At 45.8% G+C, this 14,276-nt stretch overlaps 1 protein-coding gene across 1 annotated transcript in view; it reads right to left on the minus strand.

Moving 5' to 3' along the window:
• The window catches only part of Nox (NADPH oxidase), a 65,742-nt gene that overhangs the window by 4,923 nt on the left and 46,543 nt on the right, over positions 1-14,276 (minus strand). Inside the window, exons 3-18 of the mRNA XM_073090302.1 lie at positions 13,342-13,436; positions 12,504-12,615; positions 11,829-11,926; positions 11,250-11,370; positions 10,736-10,886; positions 10,141-10,351; positions 9,559-9,785; positions 9,022-9,210; positions 8,496-8,689; positions 3,783-3,919; positions 3,261-3,445; positions 2,671-2,779; positions 2,140-2,291; positions 1,477-1,594; positions 684-892; positions 151-293 (exon numbers count right to left, since the gene is read on the minus strand). Of these exons, the coding sequence (XP_072946403.1) occupies positions 151-293; positions 684-892; positions 1,477-1,594; positions 2,140-2,291; positions 2,671-2,779; positions 3,261-3,445; positions 3,783-3,919; positions 8,496-8,689; positions 9,022-9,210; positions 9,559-9,785; positions 10,141-10,351; positions 10,736-10,886; positions 11,250-11,370; positions 11,829-11,926; positions 12,504-12,615; positions 13,342-13,436 (2,451 nt within the window). The remainder of the gene's footprint in view (positions 1-150; positions 294-683; positions 893-1,476; positions 1,595-2,139; positions 2,292-2,670; positions 2,780-3,260; positions 3,446-3,782; positions 3,920-8,495; positions 8,690-9,021; positions 9,211-9,558; positions 9,786-10,140; positions 10,352-10,735; positions 10,887-11,249; positions 11,371-11,828; positions 11,927-12,503; positions 12,616-13,341; positions 13,437-14,276) is intronic.

Raw genomic sequence — 14,276 nt, forward strand, 5'->3', positions numbered from 1 at the left:
TAAAGTTACCTCAATAATAAAAAAAATGTTTTTTTTTATCTGTCTTTCATCTGTTGTCATAGATTTGTAGTTCTGACGCAGTGCGAAAACAGCCAGCTACAAAAGTCTAAAAATTATTACTTTGCAAAAAAGTATCAGTCTTTGATCTACCTCCAAAGGTTTTCCAACAGGATAGTTCGGGATAGCCTCTTCGCTGCTCGCTGAATCCGATGGACTTACAACATTGATGTTTGGTTGAATGTTTGACTCCACATCTCTGTCGGGAGATAGGCTTCTGGATAGTCTTCTTCGAGCTGAGGAAAGAAATTGTTAACTTATGAAAACTGCAATACCTCAAGATGTTTTGGCTCAGGATTAATTGATTGGATTGAACCAAATATCTTAAGATAAGTGAACTAAGTAGTTAGAAAATTGACTGTTTGTTTTACTTGTTAATGCTGTTTGCTACATGGATTGATTAACTTTATGTGCACTGCTCACACTACCTATTAATTTAAATCAAATTTATTTATATAGTAAAAATATGATCATTAGATCTTTTTCCTCTCATATGCACCAAAAAGGTGGAAATCGTTTGTTCCTCATGTAACCAAAGTTGTGTGCTATAGCGTGTAGTTGCAGAGTAGTAGAGGGTATGGTACGGTACTGGTCTATCTATGGTCATGTTTTTGTCATCCACTTACCTATAGTAAGTATACTATCATTTGACCGTCGTCTCTCCTCCACTCCAGGCGGATGGAAAGCAATGATAGTGGGTTTATTCCTCATATATCTGAAGCTGTGAGCCGCAGCTCGGAGTTGCGGAGGGGATGTTCCAGTGGAGGGCACTCGACGAGCTCTCCTTAGGGAGCGTTCACTGAAGCTGCGCTCGGACTCACAGCGGTCCTGGAGACTAAGGTTGGGTTTAGTGTAGGAGACTTTTGAAAAGTTTTGGAAAATGTTGAATGCGTATGAGATTTTGAACGGCAAGGAGGTTTTAGTGGGGATGAGTGCGAAATTTTGGAAAATGTTGATATTGCGTATACATTTTTGAATGACAACGCTTGAGTGCAACTTCAAGTAGAATCGTAGTTCTATATGGAATTACTAATTTATCAGTAAGTTATTATAAATCTTTTTGAGATATAAAGAAACTTAAATCATATTAATTTCAGGTGACAGTGACCAGTTACCTTGTTTACTATATGCACGTTTGCTGTTACTTCAATAATATAAAATATACATTGCTACCTATCGTTATTTAAACGAAGGTAAAACTCCTCATGATTCAAATCCGGAGATACCACCGACGTATAGTTGCTTAAAAACAGCAGTGGAGTGCTACTGTGGACTACTTTAAATGGTTACGCTAACGTAATTATTAATATACTTCAAATGTTTTGAATCATCAGTTAGATACATACTATTATATATTCAACAAATATGTAAATTAAAAGTTTCATTAGAAATTAAAGTCTTGAGTAGAATCAAACATACGCAATCAATCTCTGCTTCTTCTTAACGTTGTTGAAGACATCCGGCATCGAGCGAGACTTCTCCAGCATCCGGAATGGAGACAACAACGATGTACGATTTACTCTCGGCGTGGAATTTGCTGAAAGGGATAGATAAAAATTGAAAAACACAATCACTGCTTACCATAAATAACAAGAATTTATCGAAAACATACAAACACATAAATAGCGTTAAAACTTGGCATCATTGTCATCTTTTTTTTATAATATAGGAGTAGCAGACGAGCATGCCGTCCACCTGTTGCCAAGTGGCTACTGCCGCCCACAGATGCGCCGCTACCCTTGAGAACTAAGCTGGAACGCCTCGAACAGTCTGTCCTTACAAGTGACGGATATCAGGAGCAAATTATTAATAATCACTTTCAAAAAGTCATAACTCTTAACAATACTATTTCAAATATCGTTGATGGACACACGTAGACAGTACCCAAACATTCAAACCCAAAGTTGAAATGAAATGTAATTTACTGAACTTCAACTATTTGGATATCTGCTTGGCTGGAAATCTAATTCAGAAATTCTTCATGGTATATGGTTAATATGACGACCGCCGCACATAATAACCAAATTGTCAACATATCAACCAAATTATATTTTATTAATATTATAATAGTATAGTTCTCACCTTGTAATCCATTGGCTTGAGGGATTTCATCTAGAGTGAAGGCTTCGTTAGAATATCCTGCTGGTGAAAAGTCCACTGATCGCTTCTTGGAAGCTGCAGAGCCCTTCCTCTTACATTTGTTGCTATGACAGGAGCTTGAACGGGCTACTCTCCTGAAATAAAAGAGTTATTACAACACATCGAAGATGCCTGTGTTGTTGTAAGGAACATAAGTTCAAACGCAGAAATACCCACATTTGAATGAGAAAGAATGACTAAATTCACGATTTAATTTTCCTGATGATTATTTTAGCTAGAATTTTGCATCAATATATTTAGTTCTAGAAATTGCAACTTTTTCAGTTGGCTGCATTCTTTGCTCTTGCAAGACATACATTCTTGAAAGACATACATTCCATATTTCAGCTTATACTAGAAAGTTTACTAAGAAGCAATGCATCTGATTCCAAAATTAATCCGTAGATAAAACAAACGAAAAACATCAGCGTATTAAAAAGCTTTAAGTAAATATATTTAGATCCATCCGCTTACTCATGTGGCATGGTCTCCGGCCCATGAAGCCTCTCCTGTTCGCTCTCGAAGTAGGAATACAAGCGGTTAGTCCATTCTCCCACACCGCGGATGTGAAGCCATAAGTATTCTGAAATGCAGAGAAGATCATTTAAAGTTCTCTATTCCAATGTAATGATTGGTATGGTCTTCGTACTAAATATACCCAAAAATGAGGAGATTCTGGAATATATTTTCTGATCCTTATGCCTTGATGAAGCCTGAGAATATATCAAAAATAGACGGAAATAATAACTTTAAAGTATTACTAGATTTTACTTTACAATAACTTTAAAGTATTACTTATACTATGGGAGCATACAGTCCACCTGTTGATAAATGGCTAACGTCGCCTATGGACATCAGTAATCAACCCAAGATAGGACTAGACACAATCTGAGGTCGGCTATAAATGTGCCGCTGTCCCTGAGGACTAACCTGGAATGTCTCAAAAAAGATCAATTCAATTCCAATTTGGAACCATTTTACCTTCAATTTGGAACTTATTCAACCAGAGTAAATAACACTTTATCAATCGCAAAGTTGCAAAAGCAGATTTTTCCAAAACCAACCTTCTAAGTCAGGAGCACTGCTGATAGTGAACGGATGCCACTCGTACGTAGCGATGGCTGGGATGTTCACGAACACGTAGTCTCCCGCGTGGAAGTCGAAGAGTGGGGGACGCTTCACCACCAAGTGGGTCACTCGGGATGGTAGCAGGATCCCTGAGGATATGTAGGTCTTTCCGCGTTTCGATCTGGAATAGTTGGACACTAATATGAGACTTTGGGAGTGGTCTTTTCCCAACTTGACGAATCAGATAAAGATGCCAAAACGATCTGTCAAAGATGTATTTAACGGGGGTTAGGTACACTTCGTTTTGAACATTCTTTTTCCGTTTTGGTTAAAGTACCATAAATAAAAATGGTCAATTTACAAGAGACATAACAGAGTTCTCAAACTTTGCAAGAACCAACTCATTTGTAAGCGATGATCGAAGTTGATGATATGATTGACGGTGGTAGATCTCAAGAACATTTTTTTTAGCTTGAAACTTTGAGGCCAGCTTTGACATCTACTAATAAATCACCCACCTCATCCAGGTAAGCCTCATAATCCTTTCTATGACGTAGATAGTCCCAGGAGCGACGAACCATTTCCAGAAGTTGGGTGCGTGAAAGATCAACAGGATAAAGAAGGGAACGTATAGTAAATGGGTCCAGTAGAACACCTGTAACATAAGTAAAAAAAACAGTGTTAAAGACCAAAAGTCAGTCAGTGAGGAAAGAGAAACGAGGAGAAAGGAGAAAGTAGGACAATTATTTAAAAACGTAGTAAGAACAAAAAAGAATTTACATCAAAATCATTTGAGAAGTGCACATCCAGCACGATTATTTTTCGTCCGTATGTCACCATGTATATTTATGCCACCTGCAGGTATGGGCTGTGGCTTGTAAAACTTATTATCAACAGCAAATTTGACCACAATATTAAAATGCATCATGCATATTGTGTAGGGATATCACCCTACTTCTCAGCCAGTCGCTAGTGTTTTATTGGTAGCTTAGAATCTTCAGTCTTTATTTTTTAATGAAATTCATAATAATAAATATAATTGTTAAAATAATAATTATTAGGAAATAATTATAAATATTGATAAAACGATTATTTTTTAATTCCTAGGTTATATTTTCTTAGGTTTACTTGATAAATTCAGGTTTTATAAGGAATCTTATATTCATTACTTTCATGATATAAGGAACGTTAAGGATAATGCTATGTTGAATGCGTTGATTAAATTGACAAAACAAAGAATCCAAGTTTGTTGTTGTCGGGTTGGTACTGTGTACTGTGTACTGTGTGCAGTGTACAGCAGACACACGGCGTGCTACAGTGCGGGGAGTTACCTCGAAGCTGCCGCCCCGGCGCACGGCGGCGCGGCTGCAGAGCGCGAGCACGGCGAGCGCGGCGGCCAGCGCGGCGCCGGTCGGGTTGGTACTGTGTACTGTGTACTGTGTGCAGTGTACAGCAGACACACGGCGTGCTACAGTGCGGGGAGTTACCTCGAAGCTGCCGCCCCGGCGCACGGCGGCGCGGCTGCAGAGCGCGAGCACGGCGAGCGCGGCGGCCAGCGCGGCGCCGGTCGGGTTGGTACTGTGTACTGTGTACTGTGTGCAGTGTACAGCAGACACACGGCGTGCTACAGTGCGGGGAGTTACCTCGAAGCTGCCGCCCCGGCGCACGGCGGCGCGGCTGCAGAGCGCGAGCACGGCGAGCGCGGCGGCCAGCGCGGCGCCGGTCGGGTTGGTACTGTGTACTGTGTACTGTGTGCAGTGTACAGCAGACACACGGCGTGCTACAGTGCGGGGAGTTACCTCGAAGCTGCCGCCCCGGCGCACGGCGGCGCGGCTGCAGAGCGCGAGCACGGCGAGCGCGGCGGCCAGCGCGGCGCCGGTCGGGTTGGTACTGTGTACTGTGTACTGTGTGCAGTGTACAGCAGACACACGGCGTGCTACAGTGCGGGGAGTTACCTCGAAGCTGCCGCCCCGGCGCACGGCGGCGCGGCTGCAGAGCGCGAGCACGGCGAGCGCGGCGGCCAGCGCGGCGCCGGTCGGGTTGGTACTGTGTACTGTGTACTGTGTGCAGTGTACAGCAGACACACGGCGTGCTACAGTGCGGGGAGTTACCTCGAAGCTGCCGCCCCGGCGCACGGCGGCGCGGCTGCAGAGCGCGAGCACGGCGAGCGCGGCGGCCAGCGCGGCGCCGGTCGGGTTGGTACTGTGTACTGTGTACTGTGTGCAGTGTACAGCAGACACACGGCGTGCTACAGTGCGGGGAGTTACCTCGAAGCTGCCGCCCCGGCGCACGGCGGCGCGGCTGCAGAGCGCGAGCACGGCGAGCGCGGCGGCCAGCGCGGCGCCGGTCGGGTTGGTACTGTGTACTGTGTACTGTGTGCAGTGTACAGCAGACACACGGCGTGCTACAGTGCGGGGAGTTACCTCGAAGCTGCCGCCCCGGCGCACGGCGGCGCGGCTGCAGAGCGCGAGCACGGCGAGCGCGGCGGCCAGCGCGGCGCCGGTCGGGTTGGTACTGTGTACTGTGTACTGTGTGCAGTGTACAGCAGACACACGGCGTGCTACAGTGCGGGGAGTTACCTCGAAGCTGCCGCCCCGGCGCACGGCGGCGCGGCTGCAGAGCGCGAGCACGGCGAGCGCGGCGGCCAGCGCGGCGCCGGTCGGGTTGGTACTGTGTACTGTGTACTGTGTGCAGTGTACAGCAGACACACGGCGTGCTACAGTGCGGGGAGTTACCTCGAAGCTGCCGCCCCGGCGCACGGCGGCGCGGCTGCAGAGCGCGAGCACGGCGAGCGCGGCGGCCAGCGCGGCGCCGGTCGGGTTGGTACTGTGTACTGTGTACTGTGTGCAGTGTACAGCAGACACACGGCGTGCTACAGTGCGGGGAGTTACCTCGAAGCTGCCGCCCCGGCGCACGGCGGCGCGGCTGCAGAGCGCGAGCACGGCGAGCGCGGCGGCCAGCGCGGCGCCGGTCGGGTTGGTACTGTGTACTGTGTACTGTGTGCAGTGTACAGCAGACACACGGCGTGCTACAGTGCGGGGAGTTACCTCGAAGCTGCCGCCCCGGCGCACGGCGGCGCGGCTGCAGAGCGCGAGCACGGCGAGCGCGGCGGCCAGCGCGGCGCCGGTCGGGTTGGTACTGTGTACTGTGTACTGTGTGCAGTGTACAGCAGACACACGGCGTGCTACAGTGCGGGGAGTTACCTCGAAGCTGCCGCCCCGGCGCACGGCGGCGCGGCTGCAGAGCGCGAGCACGGCGAGCGCGGCGGCCAGCGCGGCGCCGGTCGGGTTGGTACTGTGTACTGTGTACTGTGTGCAGTGTACAGCAGACACACGGCGTGCTACAGTGCGGGGAGTTACCTCGAAGCTGCCGCCCCGGCGCACGGCGGCGCGGCTGCAGAGCGCGAGCACGGCGAGCGCGGCGGCCAGCGCGGCGCCGGTCGGGTTGGTACTGTGTACTGTGTACTGTGTGCAGTGTACAGCAGACACACGGCGTGCTACAGTGCGGGGAGTTACCTCGAAGCTGCCGCCCCGGCGCACGGCGGCGCGGCTGCAGAGCGCGAGCACGGCGAGCGCGGCGGCCAGCGCGGCGCCGGTCGGGTTGGTACTGTGTACTGTGTACTGTGTGCAGTGTACAGCAGACACACGGCGTGCTACAGTGCGGGGAGTTACCTCGAAGCTGCCGCCCCGGCGCACGGCGGCGCGGCTGCAGAGCGCGAGCACGGCGAGCGCGGCGGCCAGCGCGGCGCCGGTCGGGTTGGTACTGTGTACTGTGTACTGTGTGCAGTGTACAGCAGACACACGGCGTGCTACAGTGCGGGGAGTTACCTCGAAGCTGCCGCCCCGGCGCACGGCGGCGCGGCTGCAGAGCGCGAGCACGGCGAGCGCGGCGGCCAGCGCGGCGCCGGTCGGGTTGGTACTGTGTACTGTGTACTGTGTGCAGTGTACAGCAGACACACGGCGTGCTACAGTGCGGGGAGTTACCTCGAAGCTGCCGCCCCGGCGCACGGCGGCGCGGCTGCAGAGCGCGAGCACGGCGAGCGCGGCGGCCAGCGCGGCGCCGGTCGGGTTGGTACTGTGTACTGTGTACTGTGTGCAGTGTACAGCAGACACACGGCGTGCTACAGTGCGGGGAGTTACCTCGAAGCTGCCGCCCCGGCGCACGGCGGCGCGGCTGCAGAGCGCGAGCACGGCGAGCGCGGCGGCCAGCGCGGCGCCGGTCGGGTTGGTACTGTGTACTGTGTACTGTGTGCAGTGTACAGCAGACACACGGCGTGCTACAGTGCGGGGAGTTACCTCGAAGCTGCCGCCCCGGCGCACGGCGGCGCGGCTGCAGAGCGCGAGCACGGCGAGCGCGGCGGCCAGCGCGGCGCCGGTCGGGTTGGTACTGTGTACTGTGTACTGTGTGCAGTGTACAGCAGACACACGGCGTGCTACAGTGCGGGGAGTTACCTCGAAGCTGCCGCCCCGGCGCACGGCGGCGCGGCTGCAGAGCGCGAGCACGGCGAGCGCGGCGGCCAGCGCGGCGCCGGTCGGGTTGGTACTGTGTACTGTGTACTGTGTGCAGTGTACAGCAGACACACGGCGTGCTACAGTGCGGGGAGTTACCTCGAAGCTGCCGCCCCGGCGCACGGCGGCGCGGCTGCAGAGCGCGAGCACGGCGAGCGCGGCGGCCAGCGCGGCGCCGGTCGGGTTGGTACTGTGTACTGTGTACTGTGTGCAGTGTACAGCAGACACACGGCGTGCTACAGTGCGGGGAGTTACCTCGAAGCTGCCGCCCCGGCGCACGGCGGCGCGGCTGCAGAGCGCGAGCACGGCGAGCGCGGCGGCCAGCGCGGCGCCGGTCGGGTTGGTACTGTGTACTGTGTACTGTGTGCAGTGTACAGCAGACACACGGCGTGCTACAGTGCGGGGAGTTACCTCGAAGCTGCCGCCCCGGCGCACGGCGGCGCGGCTGCAGAGCGCGAGCACGGCGAGCGCGGCGGCCAGCGCGGCGCCGGTCGGGTTGGTACTGTGTACTGTGTACTGTGTGCAGTGTACAGCAGACACACGGCGTGCTACAGTGCGGGGAGTTACCTCGAAGCTGCCGCCCCGGCGCACGGCGGCGCGGCTGCAGAGCGCGAGCACGGCGAGCGCGGCGGCCAGCGCGGCGCCGGTCGGGTTGGTACTGTGTACTGTGTACTGTGTGCAGTGTACAGCAGACACACGGCGTGCTACAGTGCGGGGAGTTACCTCGAAGCTGCCGCCCCGGCGCACGGCGGCGCGGCTGCAGAGCGCGAGCACGGCGAGCGCGGCGGCCAGCGCGGCGCCGGTCGGGTTGGCGGCGCCGGCCACCAGCCCGAACCGCGCCGGACGTGACGTCAGCAGCCACTCCACCAACGTGTGGTTGCCGGTGTTTATGGTTGTGTCCGGCACCACGAACAGACCTGGGGAGACAAGCGACCGGTTGTGTGAAGGCAATGTTCTCACTTCTAATGTGTTCTATTCGAAAAGAAGATGATGGAGACATTCGTGGTTCAGCAGTTGCACTTTTGCCAAGATAAGTTAGTAAACCTGTTTCCGCCAGTGTCCGCCATAATATACACTTGTTTTACCCCGATACCCCCGGTAGACAGATGGTAACATGATGTGTGTTCTATCTTCAAAGTGTCTATTTACACGGGACAGTCTAATTTAATTCTTAAGGGAGACGCAATATAATATCGAATTTAATTACTGACATCACAAAAAAAATCACAACAGAAGATGAAATACTCACTAAAGTTACATAAATGCATGACAGTATGCACAATACTGTATATGACTATAAGAACTCCAGTTAGCTTGTGAAGATAGACGTGATGGTCTAAGGGCAGCAAGGATCCAGCCCCGCGAACCCTTAGGAACGTGATGCAATGACGCAGCATCAGCACTAGCACCCAGGAGCAGTTGAAGTTTAGGCATTGACCTGGAAGATGTAGTACAGGAATTTGATGACAATCATGAAATTGTAGCAGAAAGTCTATATGGCGTTTCTGAACTGGTATATGGGTATTAACTTGATTGAATTAAGAATCCTATAATTAATGTGAAAAATACTGAACGAAACAAAGGAAGTCAATATTTAATTAAACGTAATAAAATTATTGGCAAAAATTCATTTCTTTTTGAAATCTCTTGTTCGTCTGCAAAAAGGAATTTCCCGTCAGGCTAGGTGATCATTGCTGAGGAAGACCCGTCAGTCTCGGAGATATAATTCTAGGAAGTAATCCTATTTTATAATATCTTTAAAAACGAGAAATGACATCAAACTCACCACATGCTCTTGCAAATATAACAAATCCATTAGATTCCCGATACTCCACGATCCTAGCGACGAAAAGACCGAAGTTGACGAGGAAGAACAGCGCCAAGTAGATCAGGAAGACGTAGTTGTTCTTGAAATAGGGCAGAGAGAGCTGGTAAGGTTTCATCTTGGACAGCTTTCGACAGAAGGAGATCGGTTCTTGCTTCGTTGTAGGTGGTACTAGCCAGCGGTCGATACTGGGGAAGATTATGATGATGATTCCAATATTTTGTCTATTATTCACCATAATACGATTATGGTTTGGAAGATTGAAATTTCTTACGTCATATGTTTTCTATATTACTACATTTTGCGTTATTATATTTTTTTATCTTGTGTTTTTGGAACTCAAAAATATCGTGAAACAGTTCAGTTCAAATTTTAGATCGTCTTCACTTAATCTAGATATTTTAATACTAATTTCATGTACATTTAGAAATTCAATTATTATGGATTAATAAATAGAATATGTTTAAAGATAAATAAATAAATATTTGTTTTTTACTTTTAAAATCTAGATTTTATTTATATTAAAATATACTGTCATATCACCTTATAGATAGATTTTCCAGCAGTCCTCCATGCTTATTAAGCTGGTTCTTCAACCCTTCGTAGGTGATCGCACCTCTTTGCTCAGTGTCAGCATCTTCGAACATAGCGGTGGTGAGGTCCAAGAGCTGGTCATCGCTAAACTGCATGCCATTCTCCTCCATGCAAGCTCTCATTACGTGTTGGAGCTCTCTGTGTTGGATTAGGCCATCACCTGAGAAAATGTAGTGGATGTTATGGGTAATACTCATACTGATATCGTTATTACGTTTGCGGACATGAGCTGTTGTTACTGATTGATATGAAATGAAACTATAAGAAAACTTGCAAGCATGATATTTCTACGATGAGATATGGTTATAAAAGATGCATCTGTTCAAAGATAAGGTTGCTTATAGGTAAAACTCAGAGGTCAACTAGAGAAATATTAAGAGAAATGTACGAGTATGTTGCTGTTACGTATTTTAAATAAAAATGATACTAGAATGTAATTTAACAAAAACGATTGAGTTATCTTACAAATAGTAAAAATGGTGAAAATCTTGTAAAACCATTATCAGATTTCTAATTCCATCAAATTTATTACAATTGAACTCACCATCCAAATCGTAAACCTTGAATAGGAATCTAATTTTGTCCTCTGGGGTTTGTAAGCCGAAATTTTGAACAGCGGCGATGAACTCGTGATGAGAAATGGTCCCAGAGTTATCCTCATCGAAGATTTGGAACACTCGCTCCGTGAAGAAAGGCTAGAATGAAATAAAAATACGTATGAATAAGTTTCATTATTTCACAGGGAGCCCCGGAAATCATACTTTTCAAAACTGCCTAAAATCCTATTAGATCTTTGCAGCTAGAAAACGCCTATTATGGTGTTCACACTAACTTTCATGACAATTTTATTGCTATTAACATACAGCAAAAAAATATTATCCGAAAACATATGAATTAATGCTAAAGATACAGACGAAAATTGGTTCATAAATTAATTTGGTGTCAATTGATAAACATCTTTATTATGACTGTCGATATAATAGCGTTTGATATGCCATGGAAGAATAACGCAAATAGACGGATAAGCACTAGCAATACTGGATATATTTGAAACTTACATTCTTGGAGACCACAATCTTCTGAAACTGTTCTCTGGTGATTTCTTTCTGGTCACCGACAGTCTGTCGAAAGAGTTGCTCCAATCTATCCACGCTGGATTTATCGATACCTTTGCGTGGCCTGAGAAGAAAAACAAATTTGTAAAAAGAGAGGCACAGAGAAAAGACGTACCGGCTGTAAATAAGGAAGGAATTGAGTTTATGTATGGGAGAGAGAGATACGAGAGATACAGATACTTACATATAAAGATTTAGAAGAAACCAGAGATAAAGGAAGGACAATAATGTAGCAATAAAATATACGACCAATCCAAGCTGATGTGCAGTATATATTGAAATAAAAAAATATATATTTAAATAGATTATCTTTATGGGCATTTTTTGTAGTTGGTACATCCAAAATTAATGACTGACAGTAAACACAATGTAGTATTGTGTTAAGTCTATTAAATCATTCTTGAACTTTGTGGAAAATTGGCTTAGAATCTTTTCAATCCAAGAGCGAAAGAATTCTCATCATTCAAATAAACAATTTAATTGAAAGACAAAATGTAAACAATAAAATATTTTCTAGCATACCTGCTACTGGAAACCGTGGAAATGAATTCCATGATCTCGTCTGCTGTCGCGTACCCGTCACCATCGGTGTCCACCACCCTCAGAAGTTTATTTGTTACCTGGACACAAATGTAAGATCACTATTAAACATCACATGACACGCACTGATAAGTACAAATGAATTGACAAATATAATGTGGGTAGAGGTTAAATTTGATAATATAATATTTGTATTTATGTGGATAGACGTTCTTATTAGTGATCGAAGGGATAGACGGTAATTTATTTGGGTAGGAGGGAAGGTATTTGTGACAGTAAAGTCAGGGTCGGCGTTAATTATGATTTTATTTATTTAAAAATTTAAAACAATAGTGTGTAACATATTGTTTGGTCATACACGCGTTAATTAAAAAAAAGAGTCTTTCATTAATTCTTTCCTTTTTTTTATACATTTTATAAAAAAAAGAAGTAATTAATGAAAGACTCTTTTTTAATTAAACTTATAAAATGTATAAATTTATAAAATGTATAAAAAAAGAAAGAATTAATGAAAGACTCTTTTTTTAATTAATTCATTATTTTGTCTATTCAATTATTCATTCCTCCAGTCATTTATTCCTCATCTTCTTCGTTCATACATTCCTTGATTCTTTTTTTCATTCTTATATTAAATTATAATTTAATTAATTAACTAACCACTTTGTTTTTCAAAATCTGCTGGAATGTGTCGAGGATAATGACCCCATCCCCACACAGGACGTACGCCACACTCTCCACTTGTTCTAAGAAATCTATCTGTTTTTCTTCCCTGTAACATATTATTAAAGGTCGAAGGTGGTAGAACCCTTTGTGGTTCGACTCCGGCGGCACCACCGCCACACCTATTTCCACCTAATAACAGCAGTGTTAAGCGCTGCTGTGTTCCGGTTTGAAGGGTGTGGTAAGGGAGATATACTTTTCCGAGGCGTTCCAGCTTAGTCCTCAGGGGTAGCGGCCACTAGCGGCGCATCTGTGGCTGACCTCAGGTAGGAATATCTAATCCTATCTGGGGTTGATTACAGATGTCCATGGGCGGCAGTATCCACTTACCATCAGGTGGACTGCATGCTCGTCTGCTACTCTTATATTATAAAAAAAAAAATTAAATTCAACATACATATATTCTTGAACCTGAAATAAGATATAACGTAGACGAAGGTAAATTGTGACCTGGAAGACAAGGCTAATTAATTTATATGTATACCTCACCAAGAATCTAACGCGGATCCCGGTGTAGTGCCAAATTATGAAATACTTAAATTCCCCGATTCAATTCGGTCCTTTCCAATAAAATCTTAGTAAAAGTTCGATTTCAAAATCTACTGATATAAAAAATCTACACGATCGATAGTCTTATTGAAATGGGTTGATCTGTTTCTGACTTTCAAATTTCGAAATTAACTCGAACAATCGACTTAAATATTAATAGCATTTTAATATTTAGTGGTAAAGTATAAAAGTAATTATTATAAGTATAGTAATTAACATGACTTACGTGAACCGCTCCTTCAGGAACTCCAGCCAGTCTTCCTGTACAAGATGATCCTTCCTCTCAACATCGAACAGACGAAATATCCTTTCCAAAAGATCCTGGAAAATATCATACAAAAGTCAGTGTTTATTATTAATGACTATATATTTAGAAAATCCTTAGTAATGAAAGAAGCAATTAAATTAAAATCGAATATAATTGAGTAAACCAATAATTATGGACTATATTCTTTTAAAGCTCAGAAATTGTTTAATCCCTATTTCATAAATGAGATGGCTTGGATGGGGTAGTGTAGTTGGAACAGTGGGGTTCGAACAATGACATAATTTATGTATTGAAAAAGGGGTTCGTTTATGGAGTTACAAATTTCTTTATTAAATAACGGATAGCATATTATTACTACTAACCGAATAGTTAATAATAATGGCCCTAAAAATAACTTTGTGAGAGGATCAGAGCCAAACAGTAGGACAGTACTGATTTACACGGTTATGGGTGGTATGGGTATTGTATGGTATGGGTATACCTATGTATTATCTTTTCTAATGTAAAATTATTGTAGCACGTTGCCAAGGCCGGATTTAGAGGTCTAGAGGCCTCGGGGCAACAAAGGAGTGGAGGCCCCCTGGCCCCAAATTATTTTCCGAATAAAATGAAATTTTTTTTCAGTTGAGTTTTTCAATAAATATTTTATTGTAAAACGCACGTAGATTCTTCTAGCATTCATGTTTGTACGAAGTACTGTAGATAAAGGTCAAACAGCGAAAAAGAAATCAAAGGAAAATATATTTTTTTTTACTAGTGTTTACTAGTCGGAATTAAAAAAAAATCCGACGTCTCTATTGTGGGGGCCCCTCTTTTGTGGAGGCCCCGGAGCTGCCGCCCCGGTTGTCCCCCCTAAATCCGGCCCTGTTCGTTGCTTAATTTGGAATTCTAAA

The sequence above is a fragment of the Epargyreus clarus genome, unplaced genomic scaffold, assembly GCF_041222505.1.
Source record: "Epargyreus clarus isolate Ecla_fem2 unplaced genomic scaffold, WU_Ecla_fem_2.2 ptg000032l, whole genome shotgun sequence".
In the NCBI taxonomy this organism is placed as follows: domain Eukaryota; kingdom Metazoa; phylum Arthropoda; class Insecta; order Lepidoptera; family Hesperiidae; genus Epargyreus; species Epargyreus clarus.